The sequence below is a fragment of the Cygnus atratus genome, chromosome 1, assembly GCF_013377495.2.
Source record: "Cygnus atratus isolate AKBS03 ecotype Queensland, Australia chromosome 1, CAtr_DNAZoo_HiC_assembly, whole genome shotgun sequence".
In the NCBI taxonomy this organism is placed as follows: domain Eukaryota; kingdom Metazoa; phylum Chordata; class Aves; order Anseriformes; family Anatidae; genus Cygnus; species Cygnus atratus.
This window is the reverse complement of record NC_066362.1, coordinates 179,038,191-179,063,576: the sequence shown is the minus strand read 5'-3', so window position 1 is coordinate 179,063,576 and position 25,386 is coordinate 179,038,191. Positions and strand designations below refer to the sequence as shown.

General features: G+C 36.2%; 1 protein-coding gene across 2 annotated transcripts in view; it reads right to left on the bottom strand.

Annotated features, from left to right (window-relative positions):
• The window catches only part of LRCH1 (leucine rich repeats and calponin homology domain containing 1), a 124,093-nt gene that overhangs the window by 4,950 nt on the left and 93,757 nt on the right, over positions 1-25,386 (bottom strand). For both annotated transcript variants that reach the window (XM_035553370.2, XM_035553369.2), the window contains 3 exons: positions 17,973-18,082; positions 16,804-16,941; positions 16,002-16,079 (listed from right to left, as the gene is read on the bottom strand). In XM_035553370.2, coding sequence (XP_035409263.1) covers positions 16,002-16,079; positions 16,804-16,941; positions 17,973-18,082 — 326 coding nt within the window. The remainder of the gene's footprint in view (positions 1-16,001; positions 16,080-16,803; positions 16,942-17,972; positions 18,083-25,386) is intronic.

Below are 25,386 nucleotides of genomic sequence, written 5' to 3'. Positions count from 1 at the left end.
TAGATTTTGATTAGATATTAGGAAGAAATTCTTCACTCAGAGGGTGGTGAGGCACTGTCACAGGCTGCCCAGAGAAGCTGTGGCTGCCCCATCCCTGGAGGTGTTCAAGGCCAGGCTGGATGGGGCTTTGGGCAACCTGGTCTGGTGGGAGGTGTCCCTGCCCATGGCAGGGGGTTGGAACTTCGTGATCTTTAAGGTCCCTTCCAACCCAAGCCATTCTATGACTGTATGGGTTATAGCCCCAAATACCAAACAAATACTGTGGGTTCCTTTTGCACATGCAGACCCAAGAAACCATCTCAGACAGACACCTTGCAATTAGTTTGGTTAAGCTGGTCTGCGATAAATGCACAACATGCATTTATCTACTGCAAAGATACTGCAATGTCCTGAGTTTACACTTCCTAATCTCTCTATTTACACTTACATTGATTAGGTCAAGCCTGTGCTTTCTGAGTGACACTGCTGACCAAATAGCTGCGGTAATTGCCTCCCATTCCTACCTGTTACCAGGCCCCTCTCTGCAGGAGCTATTTGCCCTGTCAGCACAAAGGACTATCCCTAACCCTTCGCAATCGTTTCTAATTCATAACCCAGATTCCTTTTCAAAACCTGCCCTAAACTGGTCATTTAACTTAAGACACCAATTCTGAGCTCTTATTCACTGTTCTGTGACTGGGATATTGCAGACCTGCAAACTCTCAGAGGAAGTTCTCCTTACCTTTTATTCCTCTGGAAGAAGGCATCTTTTCTGGAGAACTATATAAAGATATTTTAAGACAATGTTTCTCTGATGCAAACTCCTAAACTGATACCTAACTATTCAAGTAACCACAGAAGAAGGTAGAGATAGTGACAATGAAGTAAACAGCAAAAAATATTTCCACTTCAACTGTATGGTTTTACTAAAAATATTTTGCCCACCTAATGTCTCAGGACAAAGTTGTTATAACAATCTAAGATACTCTGATTCTGATAATTTTCAGAAAATATTTTATTTATTGAGAATACAAATGACATTTGAAGTGAAATGCTATTCTCTCCACTCTTCTATTCTTTTTAAGTGTCCTTGCATACTAAACTCTTAATTTCACAGATTTGGTGGCACACGCACCAGCATTTCATTAGTTTTCCACTAGACAAAAGGCATAAAATATTTATGGCTGCTGAATCCAATACCAAAACTGCCAATGTTACAAGGCTGAAGAATAGGGATTGAACCCAAAACCCAGCTCCACAACAACCTACCTTGCTAGGTGTTTATGTTTGAGAATATTGTGTTTGTTTTTTTCTACTGAAGCCAAATTTGCTGCACAAACACAGTTGTTTCCTTAAAAAAAAAAAATCTAAACTTGCCATTTTTGTGGCACCTTACCACGTTCTAAGAACTATTCTCTTGTCTGTCATTCTTTCTTGCCAAAACAGACTTTTTGTCTTGCAATTATTTATAAGCACATTTTAACTAAAAGCGTAAGAAGGAGTTCGTGCCTCATTTCATATAAAAAAAACAACAAAACAACTACCCAGCATAAACTTTTCACCTTTTACAGAGAATGCATTACCTAGCTCTTTTAAATACACTACAGAGATCCCATTTCTCTAAAACAACCTCCCTCTCCCTGCCATATTTACAAGACATACTCAGATAAGGGAAGCTATTTAAAGAGGTCTACAAACAACTGTGTTTTTGGAGTCAGAAGTTTCACAACATTACTTTTTATCTTGTACATCATTCTTCATTAGTTCTTGAAAGATGTACAACTGACAGCCTTTTATTGAGGAGAAGGTGGAGTTCAGTTAATATTTTATCATTCTGCCATTAAATTTGTAGCTATGATGAACTTTCCAAACCTGCCAAGGAGACCTATACCAGCTACTACAAGGAACTACATCTTAAAGTGTCATGAATCAATTCTCTTGTCCAAGCCCTACCCACTACCTTCAAAAGCTCTGCAAACAGCTCTCACCAACTCTGCCTCATATATTTATGAGGCAAACTCTAAACCCAGGTTTAGAGTAATATATTTAACTCTTCTCAGAATAAAAAAAAAAAAAAAAAAAAAAAATCAACTCCTGCTAAGGACAGCATCCAGAGCACACGAATAACCAACTCAGCCTTCTGCATAACAGTTATGCTGGGTCACAATCCCAGCTGTCTCAGACCTTGTGCTCAGCCCCTGTCCCTGCAGTGCAGTCCATTCATTTCCTATGCTCTGCTCTTGCCCACCACAACTGCCGCCTTAAACCAGTGGAAGCCACTGACATTAGAGCTGTGAAGGTGAAAGCCACCAAGACTTCAGAATTTATCTCGAAATGCCAAATTTTGCGATAATACACGTGACCAAGAGAAGAACTCACCCACGTCTCCAAGGTTTTTAGATGACTCTTCACCCATTTCTCCCTACCTTTGTAAAGATTTCTGTCCATTCCACAGTAGCATCAAACCCATAACTCTTCAATACAGAGCATGAATCACCTCTCTAAAAATAATACCCCTTTTGAAACCATCACTGAACAAAGCCCAGAACAACAGAAGAATCAGCTGCTAATCCTCAGTCTACAGATCTTCAGAAACAATCACAGAGGGAAGGGTTGTCAGTCCAATCAATCAGTCCAATCTCTTCTCTGTCTACTGTAAAACCAAGACCTAAATTTTTAGTGCATTTTTTTCCTAGAAACACGGAGAAGCTTAATTATTTATTGCAGGCAAACCACTTTCTACAGGCACATACCCATTTTGAATAGATAGAGACATTTTCAAACTCCTATGAAGCAAAAGAACAAACCTCTTTGGATTTAGGGGTGGGACAGGGACAACACAGGACGGACACACAACCACAGCAAACCACCCAAGCAGAAAAGGAAGGCAGCAGCCAGGAGGCTGAGTCACGAAGCAATACAAAAAGACAGCACAACAGGCACACCTGCAAACATACACGAGTGTGTGTGCTCACCAAAGCAGTTTTCTAATCCTGGGACAAAACTTCTGATTTAGGTGGTGTAAAATTAAAACAGCAATACACAAGGACACCAGTTCCACAAGGATACGTGACACTTGACACAAGCATCTCTTTTCTTTACCATCAGATGCCTTCAGAGTCAAGCAACTGTTTGAATTGGATTATGCTAAGGCAAACAGCTTGACAATTCAGATACAGCAGTTCGTTATCAAGAAATTGTTGCCATTATATCACATGGGCAAGTAGTGAAATGACTACATCATGATAACATCAGCACCCAACTACGTCTGTTAGCAAAACAGAGAAATGAAATTCTACAAAATTGGCAAGAGCCATTCTGTTTCTTCCTCTTATTTGAGGAATATGAGATTTCAGATCAAAAGGGAAAAATAAAATATTCTGAAAAAATGAAATACTGGAATGTGTAGTTTAGTACAAGTTGAGAAAAGTCCATGCAATGCTCATTTTTTAATGTTTGAAGCCAAATATTCTGAAATGGACAGACTAGTACTAAACAAAACATCAGGGCCTTACGTTTAAGCAAATGTATCAAAAACATAAGCCTTGAATTTTTGTTAGATCAAGGCAAAGTTTTCTTTCCAAAGAGCTGAAAAAACAACAGCAAACATTTACTTTTTCACATATCTAAGGGAATGTGAAATCGTATCTTTGTAAATATATTTTCTGTAACAACTATCACTCCTAATGTCCATACATATCCAAATACCCTGAAGTTACCATTTGAAATACAACAGAAAAAAACAGATCAAAAAGCACAGTGATTCAGACTATAGGTACATTTAATCAATTTTTTTCTTTTAATTTCCAAAGGAAAGATTAGTATGTTTTGTTGAAGCATACACTTGTGACCAGATTTTAAAAAGCACCCCAAAAACCCAACAACCCAGAACTCCAATACTGCAGCTGCAATTCTGTATTTCGAGTTATAGCTAGCGAGAGATCTAAATATGTGCATCTTCTGAACATGCAATAAATTACAAATATTTACAAAACTGCATTTGCAGATGATGGCTTTGTACTCGTTTACAGATTCTGGCCTTGAGCCATACAGTTTTAAGGTAGACCATGTATTTTGCCAAAATGCCTCACAGTTTCATTCTAACATGCTAAGAAAACAACAACCTGAAACTGGAGGGAACGGAAAGCTCTATAAGCTTACTAAAGACAGACACACATTAAACAGTAAGAGAAAATGTATACTTACGGGGAAATATCAGCTATACCATAACCACATACATTAAATTCTAAGAGACTAAATGAAGGAATGATAATGTTTTGCATCATCCACGTAGAATGGGTCATTACCTGAAAGTATTTTCATATTGCTTTCTGCGTTATGCAGCTTGCGTGCTGGACGTGAAGGAAATGGCAATGGTCCACAAAACCTGCTCTAAACTGTTTCTAAACCTGCATACACGAGTGCTCTCATTTCTCGTAGTAACACGAGTAAAATGCCAATAGCAGCTCTTTTTTTTGTGAAAAACAACATAGTGGCAATAAGTAGAAAACTTATTTGTGTCTATGGAGTAGAAGACTGGACTGAATCTGTATTTACTCAGGTCTAATATGATCCTGTTCACGGTAACTATAGCATTTCAGTAAGCATATTAGGAATGCAATGGGATCCATAAACTGCTTGCAGCTGTAAAAGCTTGTTAATATGTACTTGAAGAAAGAGGCATTTGAACAGCTACTATACTGCACTTGAACATATTTATCTGTTTTTTGGCTCAAGGAAAAATAAAGCCAAATCCTCACATCCAAATATCAGCTGTAATCCAGTGCAAGCACGTTTTACCTGCATGCATATTAAATTAATCCATTACAATTTGTATTTATTACTTTATTGCAGTACGGATGTGATTACCTCCACAGGATCCAAAAGCAATCAATATAATGGGCAAAGGACACATCTGAGCAGACCAATGTATGACGATATGAGGAAATCCGTTTGAAAATTTTTGATGACCACCCTGTCACTGCAGTGGGAAAAAGAATGAATGGGGAAATACATGGGGAAGCAAATGTAATTCATATTATCAATGAATGAACGTGACAGTGAATACAGATGGTTTTAAAACCCCAAATCATCAACTTAATCAAGTGACTGATTGTAAGTGGTAAGTACCAACTCTACAATAGCATCTCAATATTGGGATCTCCTAAGAGGTGAAGAACCACCAGCCAACAGAACTGGTGGTTTCTTATGTATTAACACAGCAGGAACAGAAGCACAGAAATAGGACTCTGAATTTATTAAAGAACCCATATGAGTAGATTAATTAGCTACATACCTGTTTTAGTTTCTACCTCCCCATTTAGTGGGAGAATTAATTATTGGCTTGTAGGAGGAGAAACCAGGTAGTTTTCACATCTGTACTGTTTTAAATATATTTTGAGAAACATTACTATACTACACTTACAGAAATGTGTGTATTCTAATATCTCTTTCCCTGTAAGACTTATGTATATTTGGAAGTGTTATCAATAATGACCAGAAAAAAATACAGAAAATACAAAAAATGGGTGAGCTTCATGGACAGTAAAAGCAAGGCTGTGTGTATCATGAAGCAAGTATGGTCACCTTCCACAGTCTGGTTCACGATGGCTTCAACTCCATAACTCCAAAAAAGTTCTTGTAAAGTTGCACTTTACTTGCTGTATATTGTTAAGGTTGAGAATATTGAGAAAATGTACTCTATGTAATAAAAGAAAACTGTTTGCATTGTAAGCATATGTAAAGTTAGAACTTCGGACCACTGTGAGAAACGTGCATCACTGTCATGGGGATATGTGCAGTTGGCCTTCACTGGCACACTTCTGCAAGACTGACCTATTACTTTTCTTACCTCCCTCCCAAAGCTATGGGATACTGTGAATAATCACACTTAATATCAGACAATGACGCAAATATGAACTACAGGATGGTAGCAATAACTTTTGCCACTTGATTTGCTAATTTCAAAAGACGTTAAGAAATATTTACACATGTGGATTGGTACTTACACAACACAAAGCATTAACAGGAGACCTGGCTACCAGTAAAATCCCAGCCCTACAAAACACATCACTTTTGTCTCAAATACATACACTGGATTATAAATAATCATAGATTAATAGATTCTAAAGTGATTCAAGCTTTATGCCACTTTGTTTCATTTCAAAAACAACATTTTAAAAACAAGACAACCAAAATCAAGACCAAGACCCTCTGAAAGTGGGATCTTAAACATTAAGCTCAGACTCTGACTAAGCGTCTGCTACTGGAATCACTGAAACTAGGTGCACAGTTAGAAGACAGACCTGTGCAGGATGAGAGCACAAGTCCATGCTGTGCACCCAAACAACTAGGAAAGGTCTTTCCAGCAGGGATTAGGAACCTAGAAGCATTCACTGAACTCACACCAAAGTCACAGAAGAGTCTTTACAACAGAATTGTTATACATATGCACTGGAAGCTGGTAGCCACTAAAACCTTTAGAAAATCAGTTCTATCTGTTGTCTGAAAGTAATTTTTTCATCTTAAAATACCTATGTAATTATACATTTCATCCTTTATACAGATACACTCATGCACACACACAAAAATATATACCTATGCCATGAAAACTGGGAATACAACTTCATTTAGAAGCTTTTTAATTCTTTTTTTTTTTTTTTTTACAAGTATCTATGGAATGGGGATATTTATAGATCATAAATCATATTTATAGATCACTAAATCATAACCATATTACCAGAATAATCAGTAATGTACAAGTTCTTATGCTAATTTTCTTTTAAAAGTCAGTTGGCAATTTTTGCATAAAACAGCCAGTGAGAGATTAAGATATTTAATTTCACAGCCACAAGACTGAGATACTTTGGTTAGCCAGCTTGACACTGAACTAAGAGTGTCAACAATAGCACCTAGCAATAGGAAATATGGGTGGGTCTATACTTGAGGTTTTATAGTTTTCAAGTCTCAACATGCCTATAATTGCTTTCCATTTGTGTGTTTTATGTTGATACAGAGTAAAACCAAATTTCCCCTTTTCAAGTTTTACAAGTAAATTAACAGAAAGCAGAACTGGAAGGGAAGTGGAGGTCATTCAGTCCAGTGCTCTAACCATAGGCTGAGTTCAAACATGCCAAAAGGCTTCCTGACTAGTGTTTGTCTAACCTATTTTTTTAATACCTCATTATGACAAAAAATCTAAAATCTTCCTAGACAATCCATTTTCCTTGCTACATTTTCTTTACTGTATTTGTTACACAAACAAACATTACCCGCGTTGTCACAGGTGATGAAACAGAGACAAGATAGTGACATGACTTGCTTGATGTCACACATAAGAATGGCAGATACAGGAATCTAACAGCTTATCCTCAAACTGTCTGATTGCATCACACTGTCTTTCGGGATCTTCATCCAAAAATATTCTGAAGTCCCTTGCATATTAGGGTGTTCCTTATACCCAGTATTAATTTACAGTCATCTTCAAGTGCTTTAAAGCAGATAAACACTGCTTTGTGAGATAGAAGATTATTCCATGGAATCTGGAGGAAAACAACATGTAAGTAGGAAAATATAACTACTCCAGTATGGAATTTAATCAGAACAGTAGAGATGATCAATCATCTTTAAAAATACAGTACTCTTGTTAAACTAAAGGATTTGGAATAGAGAACTATTATCTTTCAAATTACTGCTGAGTGCTCTCAACACAACACATGTTGAGATAACTGGCAGCAACTCAGAAAATACTATCAGCTGTGGAACTGCCACCTCAGTTACTTCAGTATCCATAGCCTTCTTGGGTTTTCAAAAATTCTTCTGAATGCCTTTCACAAAGGCATTGTTGCCTTTTCACAGAAAGGTTCATTTCTGCTGTTTAGCCTGTGATACGCATCTAGCCTACACCCAGAAGTGGGATAAGAGTAGCTTCACTGCTTTAACACATTCAGTGTGTAGTCCAGGCAACATACACAAACTATAAATAAAGAGGTACATAAGTTCTTAAACTAGAGCTGGAGTTTGGGAGAAGAGATTGGATTTGCTTTCAGATCAGTTCAAGATGCTACTCTCTCTCTCCCCTATTTCAAGAGATTAATAAAGATATTACAGCGGAGGGAAGTGAGGGGAAAGGGAGAAGTGTGTAAGACAAAGGAAGGAAATTAAGTACCTGTAATTTGTCAGAGACAAAGCAGAAAGTTTGTGTGCACATGCGAACAGGTTATGCTGTTAGCACATTCCAGTGATAAGTTATAAACATCAAGACTATAAAAAGTATGTGGAAAAGACAAAAGCCTATTAGATCCCAGGAGCGAAAGGTAGAAGTTGATTGTGGGGTTTTCTCCCCGAGGGCGAGCAGAGTGTCAACAGTCTTTCGAATGTGACGAATATCCGACTGCAGGATGTCATACGGAGAGCAGAGGTCAGCCTATCCCGAAGGGCAGCCATTAGAACAGAAAAAAACAGTGCATAAAATTAAAAATACAAAAATATAAGGATATTGATAAATTATCACAATATTCTAACATAAACATGTAGGAATAGTTTTGTCCTAGTATTGCCTTCGTCACTAGGCACCCCAGCTTTCTTTGATTTCCCCTAAATACTGAAGCTATCATAGAACTGTTAAGTTAGAAGAGCTTAAAATGTTAAGTTAGAAGAGCTCAGCCCTTCAAAACCTTCCAAATTATGTCCAGATTCACAGGGGTGAGAAGGTGCATGTGATCCACTTATTCCAATGGGATCTGCACACCTTTATCCCTCTGCACTTTAAATGCTTAAATTGTACCAACTGTAAAGTTTAATTTATACAATAGCAAACAGTGGGTTAGAAAGCTGTTAAAAGTATAAGCAGCAGCAATATGAGATCTCAGGAAAAAGTACTTAAATGAGCTATTAGAAGTATGTAAAATTCTTGAACACAACATATAACCTAGAACCTGGTATTCAAATATCACTTTAAATGATACCCTGGGATAGAAACTGAGAACGTCAATGGCTATCGTTAATTTTAGTAAAGTTTCTAAACTGAAATTATACACTTAATTCCATAATTAGCATTTTAAAAAAATATTAACAGGTTAGATTTGTATACTCTTTTTGGAAAGTACCAATGACTACATGTATTAAGTCATGCTGGCTATACAAAACGAAGCTTGATATATGCAGTAATGGTACTAATAAGCACACACAATATTTAATGTTATATTTGACCCAAGCAACAACTTGCACTTCTAAAATGCAGCAATCTAAAAGATTATACCATTTCACGTTGCAAATGAGGCCTTACTATCAAAAGTCCACATGTATGAAACAAAATTACACAAATTAGGAAAGATTCTGTTTCAGAGGAATATTGTTTCTGACATAGTTTTCAGTTTCACTTGCTTAACGAAGTTACAGTGCACCCAATAAATGAAGGAAGACATTCTAATTCAAATGCCTGTTTTCTGTTACTGTGAAGTTTCAATGCCCATTTTGAAATAAGTTAACCTTTAAAATATTTTAAAGGCTTTTCTATCCTGAAAAGTGGCCAGAGAAACTGGAAATCAGAACTGTCATTCAGAATAACAATGACTTTTTGTTGTTGTTTTCTATACCTGGTTCTAGCTTTAACCAGGAGCTAAAAGCTGCAACATTTTTCATCTTCTTACTTAGACTAGTGGGCATGTGGAATGGGAAAAACACCTTCCTAGTAACAAGACTGGCATTTTTACAGTAATTTTGCAGGATTTTTCCAATCCAAAATTCTAGTGCTGATTTAAATGCCAAGGTCACTGTATTTGGCTTTTCTTTTTAAAGGATGAAAACTCACAGACAGAACAAAACATGCCGATCTTGTTTAAAAGTGGGAATGCACTGCTAGTCCAATCAAGAACATCTATATCCACAAGTTGCTTAACAAAGAAACTAATTTCAGGGCAAACAAACTACTCGGTGACTACACTAGCTGACTAAGCACTACTGTTGTACCAAAGACACTAATAAACCCCGTAAGTGCTGCATTCATTTTAAAATGACACACAAGACTCACTTCATATTTGCCACAAATATATCCCAGAAGAAATATGTAAGAAACTTCAAACTCAAATTTTTGTAAAAAATTTCAGAAACTTTCAAACAAGGCTTTTTTTGGAATTTTTTGTAAGGAAAAAAATGAAAACAAAACCTTTTCTGAAAACAGTCCCCATTGTAGTAAAATGAAGAAAGAATTAATTTCAGAGTTGGAGAATGAGAGCTAGTGACAGGTTGATTTTATTTACTTTTTTTTTTAAAAAAAAAAAGACCAAAGAACTTGCTAACCAGAAACTAACCCAATAAGCAGTGTACAAGAGATGCCAAAGCATACAAAAATAGCCAACACATGCTGAAGAAACTTCCTATGAGAATTGCCATGCTGTGCTTCAGTGAAATTCAGTGACATCTAAGGAAGCCTAAGAAGTTTGCTTATTTTTGTATGTTCTGCAACAATTGATAATTTGCTGTTACTTTCTCACCTTAACTAAAATGTTTATATTGATGCATTTAAACTTCTGTAACGCAACTCTAAAAGTTACCATAATTTTTACCGATGCTGTGGAATGAAAATACCAAACTAAAATGTGACATCATGAAGTAGTGAAATAGTACATGACATTTACTTCAGTGCAACCCCCGAAGACAAACAAACGAGCAACCACCCACCCACCTCAAACACAACCCTTCTCATTTATAAGAAACTAAAATTATAAGAATTAAAAAAGAAAACCCTATTTCTTTGTCATTACATTTACGAACTGACTTGTCAAGCCCAAGATGCTATATGATTACATCATACAGCTACCAAAATCATGCACGTAGAATAAAAATAGTAAGACGTGTGGAACAGCAAAAGCACAACCAGCTGTTTGTGTGCACAACCCACCCTCATTCAGCATGCCCCTGCAGTGACTGTGAAAAGAGATAAGCACATTTCAAAACCAACCCTCTATGATTTTGACCCTAAAAAAATAAAAGGTCACGGATAAGTTTGCAGAACTGGGTGAAAGAATGAAGTCTATAGTGCATATGTACTGTACTCAAAACACAAACGAAAGGAACCTCAGAACGAGGATTTAAATTCTGTAATCACTTTAAGTCCGTACTGTAGGGCAAACAGTGTACATTACCAAGCACAAAATGAAAAGGTGGAGAAAGGAGTCATACCTGATAAAACTTACTGTAACTTCATGGATGTCTCATGATGAAACTATGGAAAAGTAACTGCTTATGTGAATCGATCAGAAAACGAGCATAAGCAGCAACGAAAACATACCTTGCAGTAAGCTGAGAAACATAACTACCAGTTGAACTACTAATACGTGGGTAGAAAATGAAGCACTTGACGCTCCACATGGGTGGTTCTTTTACTTTGTTCTGCCAGTTTTAGCATTAAAAAAACCTCCTGTTTTTTTCCCCTGCTTGTTTTACTTCATTAACAATTCCTACACTAATACAAATCATAGTCATCTTGAGGTGTTGCTGAAGTTGCAACATAGCGGAATGAGTTTTCAGAGGAGGTCATATGCAGTAATAACCCTGTTTGCAAGATTCTGAAGTCCCAGAAACGATCACAACTAAGTCTTTTGTAACTTGAGTCTTCATATGATGATTTTAGATCAAAAAAGCCATTTCTTACCATCACTCCTTTCTGTTCAGTATGTGCAGTCCAGGTAGCTGACTGAAAACTTGAAAAACATGGCAGAAGTCTCTCATTCCTACTTGAGGAATAACTGCATGCCACACTAAACCCTGCTGTACCATCACTGACATACTTGAACGCAAGAGCTCAGTAAACCTACCGTGACACCTGGCTGTGAAAGATTTTTTTATCACTATCTTTTATCAACATAAATTACCGTTGTAGTATTACTCATGAGAACTTACGCCTATCTTTGTTCCGAGCTATATGAAGACCCATAAGGTGTGTATATGTAGGAAAGCCTTACCTTCCTTTTCTTAGAAGCAACTCTTTCATTTAATTTCTTTGACCTGAAGTGGCACCATAAAGGGCCTGAAGAATCTCAATTGTCTACACTGTTAAGATACTACACTAATGTGAACTGCAGATCATAAAATTAATTTGTGCCTTTGTTAAAAGGTAACTTCTGCCTTTTGGCTCACAAATGTTGACACAAACATTTGTTAACATTACTGAAAATGCGTAAGAAAGTTCCCTGTAGTATGGATTACCAAGAATAACAGCTATAAGGAATGAAAGCTAATGCCAAATTATATTATTGATGCACAGGTCAAAATGGAAAAGTCTACTTCTTTGCTACTAATACGAATACTGATTCCAATGTGGCAACAGACAAAAATGTCACTGTTTTCAAAATATGTATGAATGATTAGCTGAGAATTTCTTCTCATAATGAAAAATGTGTGTATTTTTCTTTAATGACATTGTTGCTAATAATACAGCAGCATTCTTTCAAATAGAGAGTAAATATTTTCATAATTTTACATATATACTCATGTGATAGTAATTCAGATCATCCTGATCACTATTAATAACTCCGAGATGAGGTGCCACTAAGAAGAATAAAACTACATTAGAACTGGGACATTTAAAACTTCAGAGACCATGCTTACAACCATGCAAAGATGAATGAAGCCAAAAATAGCTTTATTTCTTAAGTCAGAAAGTGTGAGAAGGGAGGTGCAACACAGGTGGTCTTGGTAAGCAGTATAGGCAGCATCAGTACTGGGTTCACGTGACGTTAACAAACTATTCCTGTGAATGAAACCATCCACGTACTGCATGTCATTCTGAAAAATGCAGTGGGACAGGCACTCCTACTTACCACACATCTACTGCCACTTGTCTATGTAATCTGTATCAGCCAAAAATTAGGAGTTTGTCATTCTATATCTATTACTGAGGAGATTAGGCAATTTGACGGTTTTAGTTGGCAGTGCTTTATTTGTAAAGTTTTATTTTGTACTTCTTAAAGTAACAAAGGTTGTACCTTTGTGTCTCTGAGGGGCACTGCATGATCTATTTGGATCTTCAGGCTTTCAGATGCTTATCTGCCACCATCAAGAAAAAAAATGTTTGTCTCCAAAAGTGATCATTTGCAAAGGTCTCTGATACCTTGGAATAAAAAAAGGCCCTACAGGTAAAGTAGTGGCAAAACTGGGCACCTGCTGCTTGTCCTACTACTCTGCTCACTTTTCATAGCTGACTGGTGCAGTAGGAGCCTTGCTACTTAGTTGCTTATTAAAGGCTGAGAGCCAGACGCTTAAATCATCCCTTCCACCTATGACCAGAATCATTATATGGGCACTAACAAAGTGATTTCAACATGCCACCCACTGTACCGAAAGGTACCTACCAGACGAGACTTTCCCATATCAGTTGGCACAAGTCATCCCAGAATTACCTACGCATGGGGTCATTTAGAGATGATCTTGTTCCTGTATTTCGTATTTGTGACTTTGGTCAAGATGCCAAACACTGAAGCTCATCATGACCCACTTGGATATGCATGCATACTGCATTTTTCTACACTTGCAGGAAGTTTGCCAGAATCATTCTGGGGAAAGCAATTTTGACCTAAGAATTGAATGCTGAAAACCACAGAAGTAAGAGACTACGCATATCAACGCAGTAATTACTATAGCGGTTTTGTTTTCCTTCTGTCCTTTCTGTCCTTGACAGCATGTTATTCTAAACCTGCAGAGTTCATGGAATAGCATGTACTCTACTCCATTCCATAAGTAACTAAGAACAAACCAAACAGAGCTGTGACAATTTTAAATCCTTAAAAAACAAAAAGTCCAGTTGTATTTTCAAGTTATTTCTTGCAAATTAAAAGAAAACACAAGTATTACAAAAAAAGGGAGGTAAGATGCTTGTTTAAAAAGGGAAATAATTCACTGATTCCTTTTGCTGGATTGCCCAAAGGTTAGGCAATGTACAACCTGAAGCAGAGAAAACACACCATCTGCAGTGTTTTGTCTTGTTTTTTTAAAAAAAAACACCCGACAGCTAGCTGTCATACAGCTTTGTATTCCTCATATCCTTCCCTCCAACGTGCATAAGCATTTTATCATCTACCACCTAGTTCTGCAACACAACAGATTTTCACAATATACAGCTAACATATTTGCCATTACCAGCACCTAATCAAAAATATCCTCAGAGCATTTAAAGACCCATCATAAATTTACAATTTCAAGCAGTTCATTTGATACTTAAGTGAAGGAGCTTTTACCTCAACAGAAGTTAGTGCTTCTTTAGATTCATAAGGATGGTTAGTTTATAAATCAGATTGGTAAGATTTGACCCTTTCCTTAGGGCTCTGTGCCCTCTCTGCAACAAAAATATTTCAATAAAACATAAAAAATCTTCAAAAATTCTACATTAATTTTAACGCAAGTTTTAGGAGCAACAAATATATAAAAATGCCTATTTACAGAAAATAGAGCTATTTTTCAGAAAGTTGCTTTATAGAAATCAAATAATAATAATAATAAAATAGTGTAAAGGCTTAGCTTACCCTTCTGCAAAATGGCACTGCAAGGATTTCTAAATTTTTCTGTTTTATTCTGTTTCTGAAAGATCTCCTAAAAACAACAGCTCTCATCCTTTTCTTTCCCAACAGGCTACATCCAGAAAAAAATGATTTGTATTCTAACTCACTGAATAATTTATAATGCATCACTAGACAGCTTAATACTCCATAACTACTTTGTCTATAAGCCCACAGCACTGAGAGTTTGATCATCTTTTCTGATTTTCCTTGAAGTGAAACTTTACCAAAAATATTAGGTAATTTATTATATTGGAATTATTTAATTACAGCAACTAAATCAACCATTACAGCTTAGAGGCCAAGCAAATAGCACTGAATTCTCAGTTATATATATTATGAACCATCCATTGGAGTTGTAAGATGAAGTCCCCCCTCAAAATTCCTACAAATAGCAAAAATGAACCGTTACTTCTGCTGTTCTCCACATCAAGTACTAAAATATAGATAAAACAAATAAAACTGGAATTCTTTCTCAACGTGACATCTTTGCATTACCATCTGCTCCCAAAGGGGTGACAAGGAAGGAAGGAAAACATCAAAATATCTTTTTGTTTCAGCACTATTGAAATACAGACTAAAACGCATTCAGTCTTAATCATACTGTCATATGTACACAATAACAGAGAAAATACATCATGCAGTCTTCATGTTTTCGGATTAAGAAGACCTTGTATAACACTTTTCCCTTATTTTCAGGGTCAGATATTTTAAATGAATATCTTCTTAACACACACCTCTAGACTGTAAGAGGATCTTTGAAATATTCCCAATGAAATCCCAGAATTCATTACATGATTTAGAAAATTTCCTTATTAATTTGAGAATAGATTACACAATGAATACTACCATTCTTAAGGGAAAAGCAGAAAACACCATGCACTGCAATTTCCCTATTTTCAACATCTAAAACACTATCTATTGAACTACCTCGCTCATAGTAACATTTCACCCTTAACACACAGAAGGGATTTCTTCACATCGCTGCTGAAGTGTTTCAGTACATGACATGAGCGCATTATTAGTTCCTTTTTAAATACATACTACTGAGTACTTAATATGGTAGAAAAGGAAAATCAATAATTAAAAAGAATGAAGTCCATCTTCTAAAAGCAGTATGTAAAAAGGCAATTATAGGTGTATATGGAAAAATGAGCAAACTTCTGCCTAATTACATTATTATTACCCAATTACCATGTTCCTTAGTCATTTTCCAGTGCAAACAATGTGGTATTGGGGATAATACTGAATTGCTAATTTAAGACAAAATTAGCAATTCTTTAGTGCTATGACATCAACCACTTAAATGCACTAAAGTAGCATTAAATCACATAATTTAAAAAAATGGAACTAAGTAATACATCTTTATTGCTGAAACCTGCTATTTCATAAAGTTATCCTTAAACTATAAATTAATTCACGTGCTTTACGTTTTTGATCATCTTCAAATGGCAAATTTAATTAAATTACCTCTGGTATCCCCAGTTTTCTACATGCATCCAGAAAGTTTTCAACATTTCTCCTGCATTTGGCCATGCTAAGTTTAGGCTGTAAAAACAAGAAAAAATAGATCATGGCAAAATCAGTCAAGAAATTCATTCAGTCAAGTTAATCTATTGTGTTATTCTTGTACTGATGCACTTTCCGTGGTGTTTCTCCTGAAAATAAAGTGTAAAATTCTGCTTTTTTCCCCCAGCATTCTAAAAACATAATGCATATAAATACAATCTGAGTACGTAAGCTGCGTATGCCTTGTGCTTTTACTTAGTTATTAAAGCCATCAACACATTTAGATCTCTACTTGTTCGTATTCAGCTTGTGAGGTTCTAAAACCTCATGTTCTGTGATAGAAGACATCTTTCTGGACAGCAAGTAAACTGATGATGCATTTCAACCTACATCAAGGGGAACAGATTTAACTGTGATAGAGCTTTTACATACTCACAAATGTTGTGTAGCTATACACAATTTTCCATGTCTGAAGAATAAATTTTCTGGTACTATAGAATTTCAAATACTTTTAAGAATTTGTCTCACTAGGGACTATCCATCCAATACTTACGGAAATATGTTTGTAAAAAGTAATTTGGAAAAATCATTATTCTACTTGCTCAATGCAAGATGTGAAAGAAGGGCAATTTGGCATTAAACTAGGTGGTTTTTGTTTGTTTGTTTGTTTTCCTTTTTTAATACCCCCTGCCCCCCCCAAGTTGTCATCTTTTCTGCTCCCAGAAAAACAAGCAACGAACACAACAAGAAACATTCAACTTACTACTGCTGGTGAAGGTACATGAATACTTGCTACTGAACGAGGTCGAACGTGATTTACTAAATGGCAGAGAACTACACCATCCATCAGAGCAGACCCCAAGTCTTCAGGCAAACAAATCTTTAGTCTTGTTTCAATGTTCTGCAAACGAAGAACACATACACGCTTCAACATAGAAATGAAGGAAGGAAAAAAGGCATGTATATCCTCATCTTCTCCTCCCATGGTGTTAGATATGTATGCAGTTTCAGTTTTACCAAGAAAACCACTTCTCATATAACTAATTCTTTAAAAACTACAAATCAATCCACCCTCCTCCCATGCTGGTCACTGAATTATGTACACTCCTTTAAAAGGTAGGCAACACTTCAAATGCTGCTGTTATAACATGCATTTATTTTTATGTACACACAAAAACATAATATGCATGTAATTAGTCATGCGATGGCACTACACATGGCTCCTTTCTTCCACTATTCCCCCAAGTTTTCTACTTATCCATATCAAGTTTTATCAGCAGTACTTTCAAACAGAATTACATGGTATCCATCACTGCCAGAGAGTAAAAGGCAATCATTCCCTAGGAGTCTAAAATCTACTTATGAAGCATTAGTGATCAAAAAAGACAGGTAGCAAGGCAAGATGTTCAGATATAACACATATCGAAAAATTTTCTTTTAAGTAAACCTGAAGTCTCATTGAAAAGAATTTGATATTGCAAAATAAAATACTTTGAAAATATTTAAGAATTTTACAAACAAAAAGCTATAGTAAGATTGTTACATATAATGAATTCCCTAAACTGTGCTTCGATTTTGAAAACACTCCAACAGCACGCTTATAGACAACTCTTAGATTCTAACACTCAGAGATAATCACTTCATCCTTTCTGATGAAATTACATAAACTATTAATTCCACTAGTGCAGGGCATGCCATTTAATCATATGTCACTCCGGCAACTCCCATTATTATTTCCCATTCAAAAAATCTTTTCTGAAGTACAAACACCTGACTGGGTTAAGGCACTTCAGGGTAAGTATCACCAACACAATTCACAGAAGTAATGCTCTCTCATTTAACATTTTAAAATATTATCTTTCTTATGCAACTTTCCCAGCGAACACATAAAATATATGTTCTATTAGCACAATTCTACCAACACTCACATACCTCACGCAGCTGTTCCACAAGCTCTCTCTCTTCTCTCATCTGCTCCATTTTCCTTCGGATTGTAAATTGTGGGTCTATTGATTCCAAATTTCTTTGTGGTCTTAAGAACACTGTGATTTTTAAAAAGACAGATTTTAGTTTAAAGAACAGCTTGATATATTCGTTTTCAAATGAAGCAAAATCCTGAGGCACTATCTCCAGCAAAAAACAGTAGAAAATTTATCTTTTCTCAGGAGGACAGCTCTGAACAGCACTATGTACCATCAATGGATTGGGTATTTTTTTTTTTTGACTAAATCCATATTGTGACAGGCAACGTCTGTCAGATGATTAAGCACCTGCACTGTCCCATAGAGATTTTGATCTACAGAAAACTTCCTAACATGGCAAAGAGCACCACCTCTTATTCTTTCAAGGAGAACCCTCTCCTACAAGATGCTGTAACATTTTGTGACAAGCATCTTCCGAGGCAGGATAATGTTATGCTAAAAACAAAACAAACAAAAAAACACAAAAAAACACACAACCACCAACCAACAAACCTACCAGACAAGCAAAAATACGTGTTTGATTTCTAGAAACTTAACATTGCAGCCATTCAGTATGTCTGCCTACAATAAAAGCTTTATTGTAAATAAACATTAAATAAATATTGCACAAACACTTCACAGTACTCCCTGCCATCAGTCCTAGTTCTGTGGGCTGTATGACTCTACCAACAAATTAACATATAATTCCTTAGAATAACTGCATGAGACCCTTGTATATATACACACCCGTTCACTTTCTTATTTTGTGATCACTGACTGTTTTGAATGGCTCTGAAGAGCAAAATGATGTATGCTTGATTGTTATTTCACAAAATGAAACTGTTACCACTTGGACAAATTAAGGGCCAACCTGATTATTATGGCCAATGACAATGCTTGAGAAACAAGATTTTGTTATTACTTTCCTGCATTTCTCCTTCTGAATGCAAATGGACACTCCTAAGTACCAACCAGTGGAGTGGAAAGTGCAAAGCCTAGAAACCTCCGGTTTTAAACAGCTCCATCTCAATTTTATTAATTTAAGGCAGCTAAATATTCAGATTTCTCTCCTGCTCATCCAACGTTAGAAAGGAGCAGCCCACTAAATACATCAGCCTGGTTAGAGAAATTTTTTGTCACAGACTATGAAGCTGCCTTGTTTTTTGTGGGTTGCCTAAATTTGTTGCAGACAGTAGGTGTCAATCCAGACTTATCTCAAATTCAGCAGCTGGCTTCTCTACATCTTTAGGTAGGAGTCACGTCTGGGATGACTCAGCTTGCTGATATCGCAGAAGGAAAGAGGATAATCTTTGGGTCAATAGGTAACATAATAGAAGAGAACAGCCTTTTATTTCCTAAAGGGCAAATCAGAAACCTTTACTCCAACTATAGAAGTAAGTGATGAATTACTTTCACTGTAAGGTAGGTGCTGACAGGTGTAATCAGAGTAATTCTGATGTCCCATTAAAAATTGTGGCACCCGAATCATTTTTGTTTAGGTCACAATCCAGGTAATAGGCTAAATTTTCAAAATCAGTCCTTAAATTACATAGCAAAATAAGAAATTGAAGTCTTGGTAGAAGGAAATTTCATCTACGTTCTGACAAACTAAAATGTTACTGAAGCTCCCAAATCAGTACAGGGCTAACAGGCAAAACTGCACTCTCTAGCATCCACAACTCCACATAAACAAAACAAAGCTTCTGTAGAAGAAATACTTTGAAATCCCAGACAAGTCTACTCACCAGGCATCTCACCTAGTTGTAGGCTGGTTGGGTATGTAAAATAATATTAATAATGGTAATAATCTAAGTCACTTCTCTGGTTAAAGGGAGGGAGAAAGACACTACCTAAGGCAGCTCTGCAAGCAGGAAGCAATTATTGCTTACTTACCCAGTAAAGATGGAGCTTAACTCCTGACATACCACCTTTAGATTACTCACCCAAGGCACAACAAACAATACAATAAAATAAATTATGGCCAGGGTTACCAAACTTGATTCCTTTTACTACTTGACTCACACAGACGTAGTTTTAATGCTCAAAGAGTAATACCATATTTAAATGATATTTAAATGCCACTGTAGCTTTAGCAGCAACAGCAACATTTCAAAGAATTCTCTTTGAAAGCATTATTTCATAATTATATTCAATTTTGCAAGTATCATGGAATATTATCATGGCCTTCATTCAGCTTGGCCATAGCTGTCTTTGTTTGGGACTGGACTAAACCAGTATGAATGTCCCAAACATGGTTCCTTCAGATTTCAGGCTATAGCTGTTAATGAAAAGTAAATGTCAACATTAGTTATCCAATTCTATTCCTAACTGAGACAGGCATTCCACTGAGAAGAAGCAGGAAGGCTAATCTCAAGGCAGTGGGAAACTGCAGTTAAAAGTTGCAAAAATCAGAAGTTAAACAAAAATAAAGTAAGGTTAACTAATTTATATAAACACATACAAATATCAAAAGTACTAGTTATAAAAGTTCCAGCTACATACTGAATTTTAAAGAAAAGTGTTCTAAACCAGGAAATTTTGGCAGTCTGAAATATTGCTTGCTTCTCTGCATTACGCACATTTTCCAGCAAGGGGAGCCCCTATCTCTCACACGCACGCCTGAAGGTCTCTTTTTCCCTCTGTCAGACAGTAGTAGAGTTTCTGCTTTCTGAACCCATGGTCAACCAATGTTACTAAATTATGCTTGTTGCAATAAATGTATGTACTTCACAAGACTCAATAAGCTCAGTGATTAATAACTAATAAGCACATAGTATGTTGGTCACAGCACTGAGCCTGCTGGCATTCAAGAAGCATCTGGACAATGCTCTCAGGTGTAGGGTATGATTTTTTGGGTGGTCCTTTGGGGACACAGGAGTTGGACTCGATCCTCGTGGGACCCTTCCAACTCAGGTTATCCTATGATTCAATGTATTCTACATATTAGCATAACGGACAAATTTCCTTATGAAAACTTTCAGTGAGATAATATTTCTATTATGAAAACTTATTTAAAATGTTGCAAAAATAGAAATGAAATAGTAAGTCTTTTATAATTGTTTCCTATATACAGTGAAAAAAACTTTTTGTTAATGTGGGGATGTTTTACTTTAACTCCAAGATACTATTTCTGGCCCCTGTATATGGGTTTCCCCGTGTACTTCCACAAGCAAGCCATGAGGTTTGAAGACTGCTACTGTGGAATGACAAATGGGGAAAAAGGCTATCCTGCAAAAATGCAAAGTGAACTGTAGGCAGTCTTCTGCCTACTTACCTTTATTTTATTTTAATAATTATTATAATTATATGAAATTAAATACATTAAATCATATTTAATAAAATATTTTATTAAATAAAAAGCTTTTAATGAACTCTACAAGCATTCTGTTTTTCTTTCTACAACTTCAAAGACTAGTATCACAAAAATCTGTGACCTGTAAGAAGTGTGGTGACTGGAAAGCATATTTCTAAGCTGCAATTAAGTGTGCAAAGATCAGATAAAGTTTAGCTGATTAGTGGTTATAGTATTTGATTTCTGACCACAGAATTCTGTACATGACATCAAAATCGAAGAGAGCTGTTACAGTAAAAACACAAAGAATCTCAGTAGTTTAAAGCATGAAGTTAGCACAAGGCAAATACTGTTGATTTTCTGAAAAATCAAGTTGGAGAAAAAAACATCTAGCAGTTACATACTAAAAAGAAAGGCAACTCAGGATGCTATTTCTGAATTAAAAGCATTTCACTAAGAGGGAAGAATACAGCTTAAAAGATGTAATATGCCTGAATAGACTATATTACAAACAATTAGGAGATTAAATGATCAAACTCGGGGGGGCGGGGGAGGGGAAGACTTCTTGTTGCTAAAAATCATTCACTAAACCAAATCAGTAACCTTATTTGTCTTCAGTAACGCACATCTTGTGATCGCATCCCAGCAAAGACAAGGTGGTCATTCAGATGCTCTGAGTGATACATACAGCACGGTAACAGTTTCTGTTCATTTCATGTATTGATGATTATCATCTTTAAAAAAAGTGGAATGCTCCAAATCCTTAGATCTTAGCATGTGATGTATGGACAAAGAAATAGAATTCTCTGTATCAGAGAGCATCAGAAAGCTTTGCCAGAAAATCAGGATCTTCAAGATGCAGACCATCAGTTTGCAACACTTCAGAAGTGATGAAAGCAGAAGCACAGTACTAAAGAAACAGGACACAACATTATATAAAGGGAAAGATGATATTAGATTCTGGCTATATATCTCAAATTAGGTTCAAATCTGAATGACCACCACTGTACTCTTCAAAAGTCTCAAACTTCTGCAAAGCAGAATTTCAATCAATGCAGGTTAACTATAGGTAGTATTAGTTTTCAAGAAAGTTGGATGCAACAGTGTTAAACTGCTTAAAAAAATCAAGTTACTATCATGTACCCTTAACTGGTAAATTCAAAGACATCCAATGTACATCTAATGGTCATGGTATACAGTCAGTTGGACTCTGTCCAAGGTTACCAAAATTATTTTAGTCACCAAACATTCATGAACCACTTATTTAGTTACAATCTTCATTGACATCTGTACTGCATGGGAGTCAAAGAACAAATGTTAAATTCCTGAATGTGGTTTCATCATATACAATGCTAAATGAAATCATGAAAAACATTCTCTTGCAGCAAGTAAAATTTGAAGATGTTGGTGAGAAATCTGAAAGACTATCAAGACACTATAACCAGCTTCTCAAAAATTGCAAAAAACTTGGATTTTACCACATTCTAGAAATAAGATGCTCTCAATTTTTATGTGTTATTACTTGGAACATTTGTTATACAGGAAGTGCTACACTTCTCTTCCTGTTTAACAGGAAAGGGTCTGCAGAAGCATTATTTTCCTAATAATTGTTTTACTGAGCTGACTTTATGAAATTCTCACTATCAAAAGCATACAATATTAAGTCCAATAAAATCAGCTATGCGAGTCCCGTTTTCCTCAACTGCAAACAGCTTACTGCTGTCAGAAAATATATGCCTTTCCAAAACAAAAAAGAATAAACAAGTAATATACTAATTACTTTTTGTCTGGAATTTACCAGTATTGGAGGAAGACTAAACTACGTAATGACTTGTTTATTTTTATTTTGACCTAAAACACAAACAAACCCTACATTGTTAGGAGTAGCTTCTCTTTAGCTGTTACAGTTGTCATCAGCAGTGTCAAGATAACTTCATACCATCATGACAACAAGATTCGTTTTTCCAACCTACTTGTATTTCATATCACATTACTTTACAGACGAGGTTCCTTACGAAAACAGTGACAATAGCAAGTATTGTCAAGTAGTGAACTGAAATAAGAACACAAGCATTTTAAACTGTTGGCATTTATCAATCAAGATCTGTGGGCTTTGTTTCAGTCTAATGCTTTTGACAGTTTCCTTGCCTTCCAATAGGAAAACACTCTTCTAATATAAGGCCACTGGAAGAACAACCACCCCTACTTTAAAAAGATATATCTACCTATCAAACATTTTTAAACGGTTTATCATTTAGGTTCTGTTTCTTCAATCTGATGCAATCTCACGTTGAAATAGTAATGCAGTATAAGACCTTGTTAGCCCAAACAAGACCAACTTTGCATGTGACTCAATGTACAGTAACTTGGAGAAAAACAAACAAAAGAAGCAAAACCAACATCCACTAATGTATCTGGCCTTCAGTATGAACAGAGAAGTTTGATGGCTTACTAACAGTTTCTGTTGGACAGAAAACACTATTTTTGCTTATCTGATTCTTCCAGTTTTGCTTCATCATGGATTCCTCTTTAATTAAGTTAGTTACGCACCTGCATCAATAACTGGAGCTGGGTATTTTTAAGAGTCAGTATTTAAAAAATTTGTGAATAAAAATGCAGAAAAGACAGCAGCAAAATTAATTGTTGTTTAAGTGCAACTTTGTATAAACCCCTGAAAGTAAAAGAAGTAAATAAACCTATGCTGGAAATAGCTCTGGGAGTGGGTATCATGAGAAAAGGTGTTTTGCCAGACTTGAAAACAGTGGCACTCTACTCATTTGCTTTTGATACTCCATATTGTACAGAAAATTAACATGCATCCTCTGAGGCATTTGGTCTTATAAACATTCCCTTACGAGTACTTCCTTTCATCCTTAGCCACATGGGACATTTTCCATATACTGCAGTTTTCAAAAACATAAAATTAAGTAAATTATGCGTGGAACACCTACCATTGTCACTGTCTCCTTCAGATGGTATACTGTAGCTAAAGTTGTCCCATGTTTGTGCCTGTGTAAGTGTGTTGAAGGAGATAGGAGGAAGACTGAGGGATGGGTCTGCTGGAGGGGAGTGACAGCCAGTCCAACCACAGTGGTGTAAGGACCGGGGGTGGGGGGAAAAGCACGGGCAGCAACATTTCATATATGGCATTAGGGTTGTATGGCAATGATGAAGATGCAATTCAAAGGTGATCAATACAAAATGCATTTTTTTTTGAAGAAAAGAATGAAAGATGGTGCAGAATAAAAAGAGCGAAAAGTTATATGTTAGTACTTGCAAACTATACATTGCATGTGCAGTTAAAGCTGTTAAGCTCAACAGGATCATTGTAACCATAGCACTTCACACAAATTGTTTACAACCAAGTTTTAAGAAAAAGTACCCATAGATTTTATGTTATAGCCTGACGAAAACCTTGACTTTGTGAATCAGAAGGTAAATACATCTGCTGTAAAGTTTCAGCAATTACAGTAAAAAGTTTGGAGAGGAATTGAGTTATTTTTTGCAACTGTCATAAGAAGACTGCACCCCCCAAAAGACAACGTATACATCGGTATGAAAATATTATTACACTAACTTCCCAGTTAATGTTGATAGGTCACAAATATATCATCCCTTGAATTCTTATTCTGTTGAAGTATGTCCTGTAAGCACATGTACTAGACGTTTCCCTTTTTGTTTAATCACTTAATAGCTTATCTGCACTACTTACATTCCTTGCTGACTCTAAGTCCAAATCTACAACGGGCCCACCCCCATCCTAGGAAAGTTCTGGTCCTCAGCAACCTTGGCAGACTTTCTAAGGACAGGGAACAGAGAAGTAACACTGCCAAAGGATGATCCTGAGTCTTTGCCGCAAGCCTTGACAAACCTGCTCTGTAGCATTATAACAAGCACAAATTCAGTAATGATCCAGCTGGGCTCCCTAGAGAACACAAGATCTCACATGTCCACAGATGCTGTAAATCTGGAGACCCTGATCACCAGACGACTGTAAAAGCATGCCATGGTCATGGCCACCCTGGTGTGTTTGCTGATAAAAATGAGTTGATACTCACTATGGAGCTAACTTGCACAGCAATATAGCCTCTAT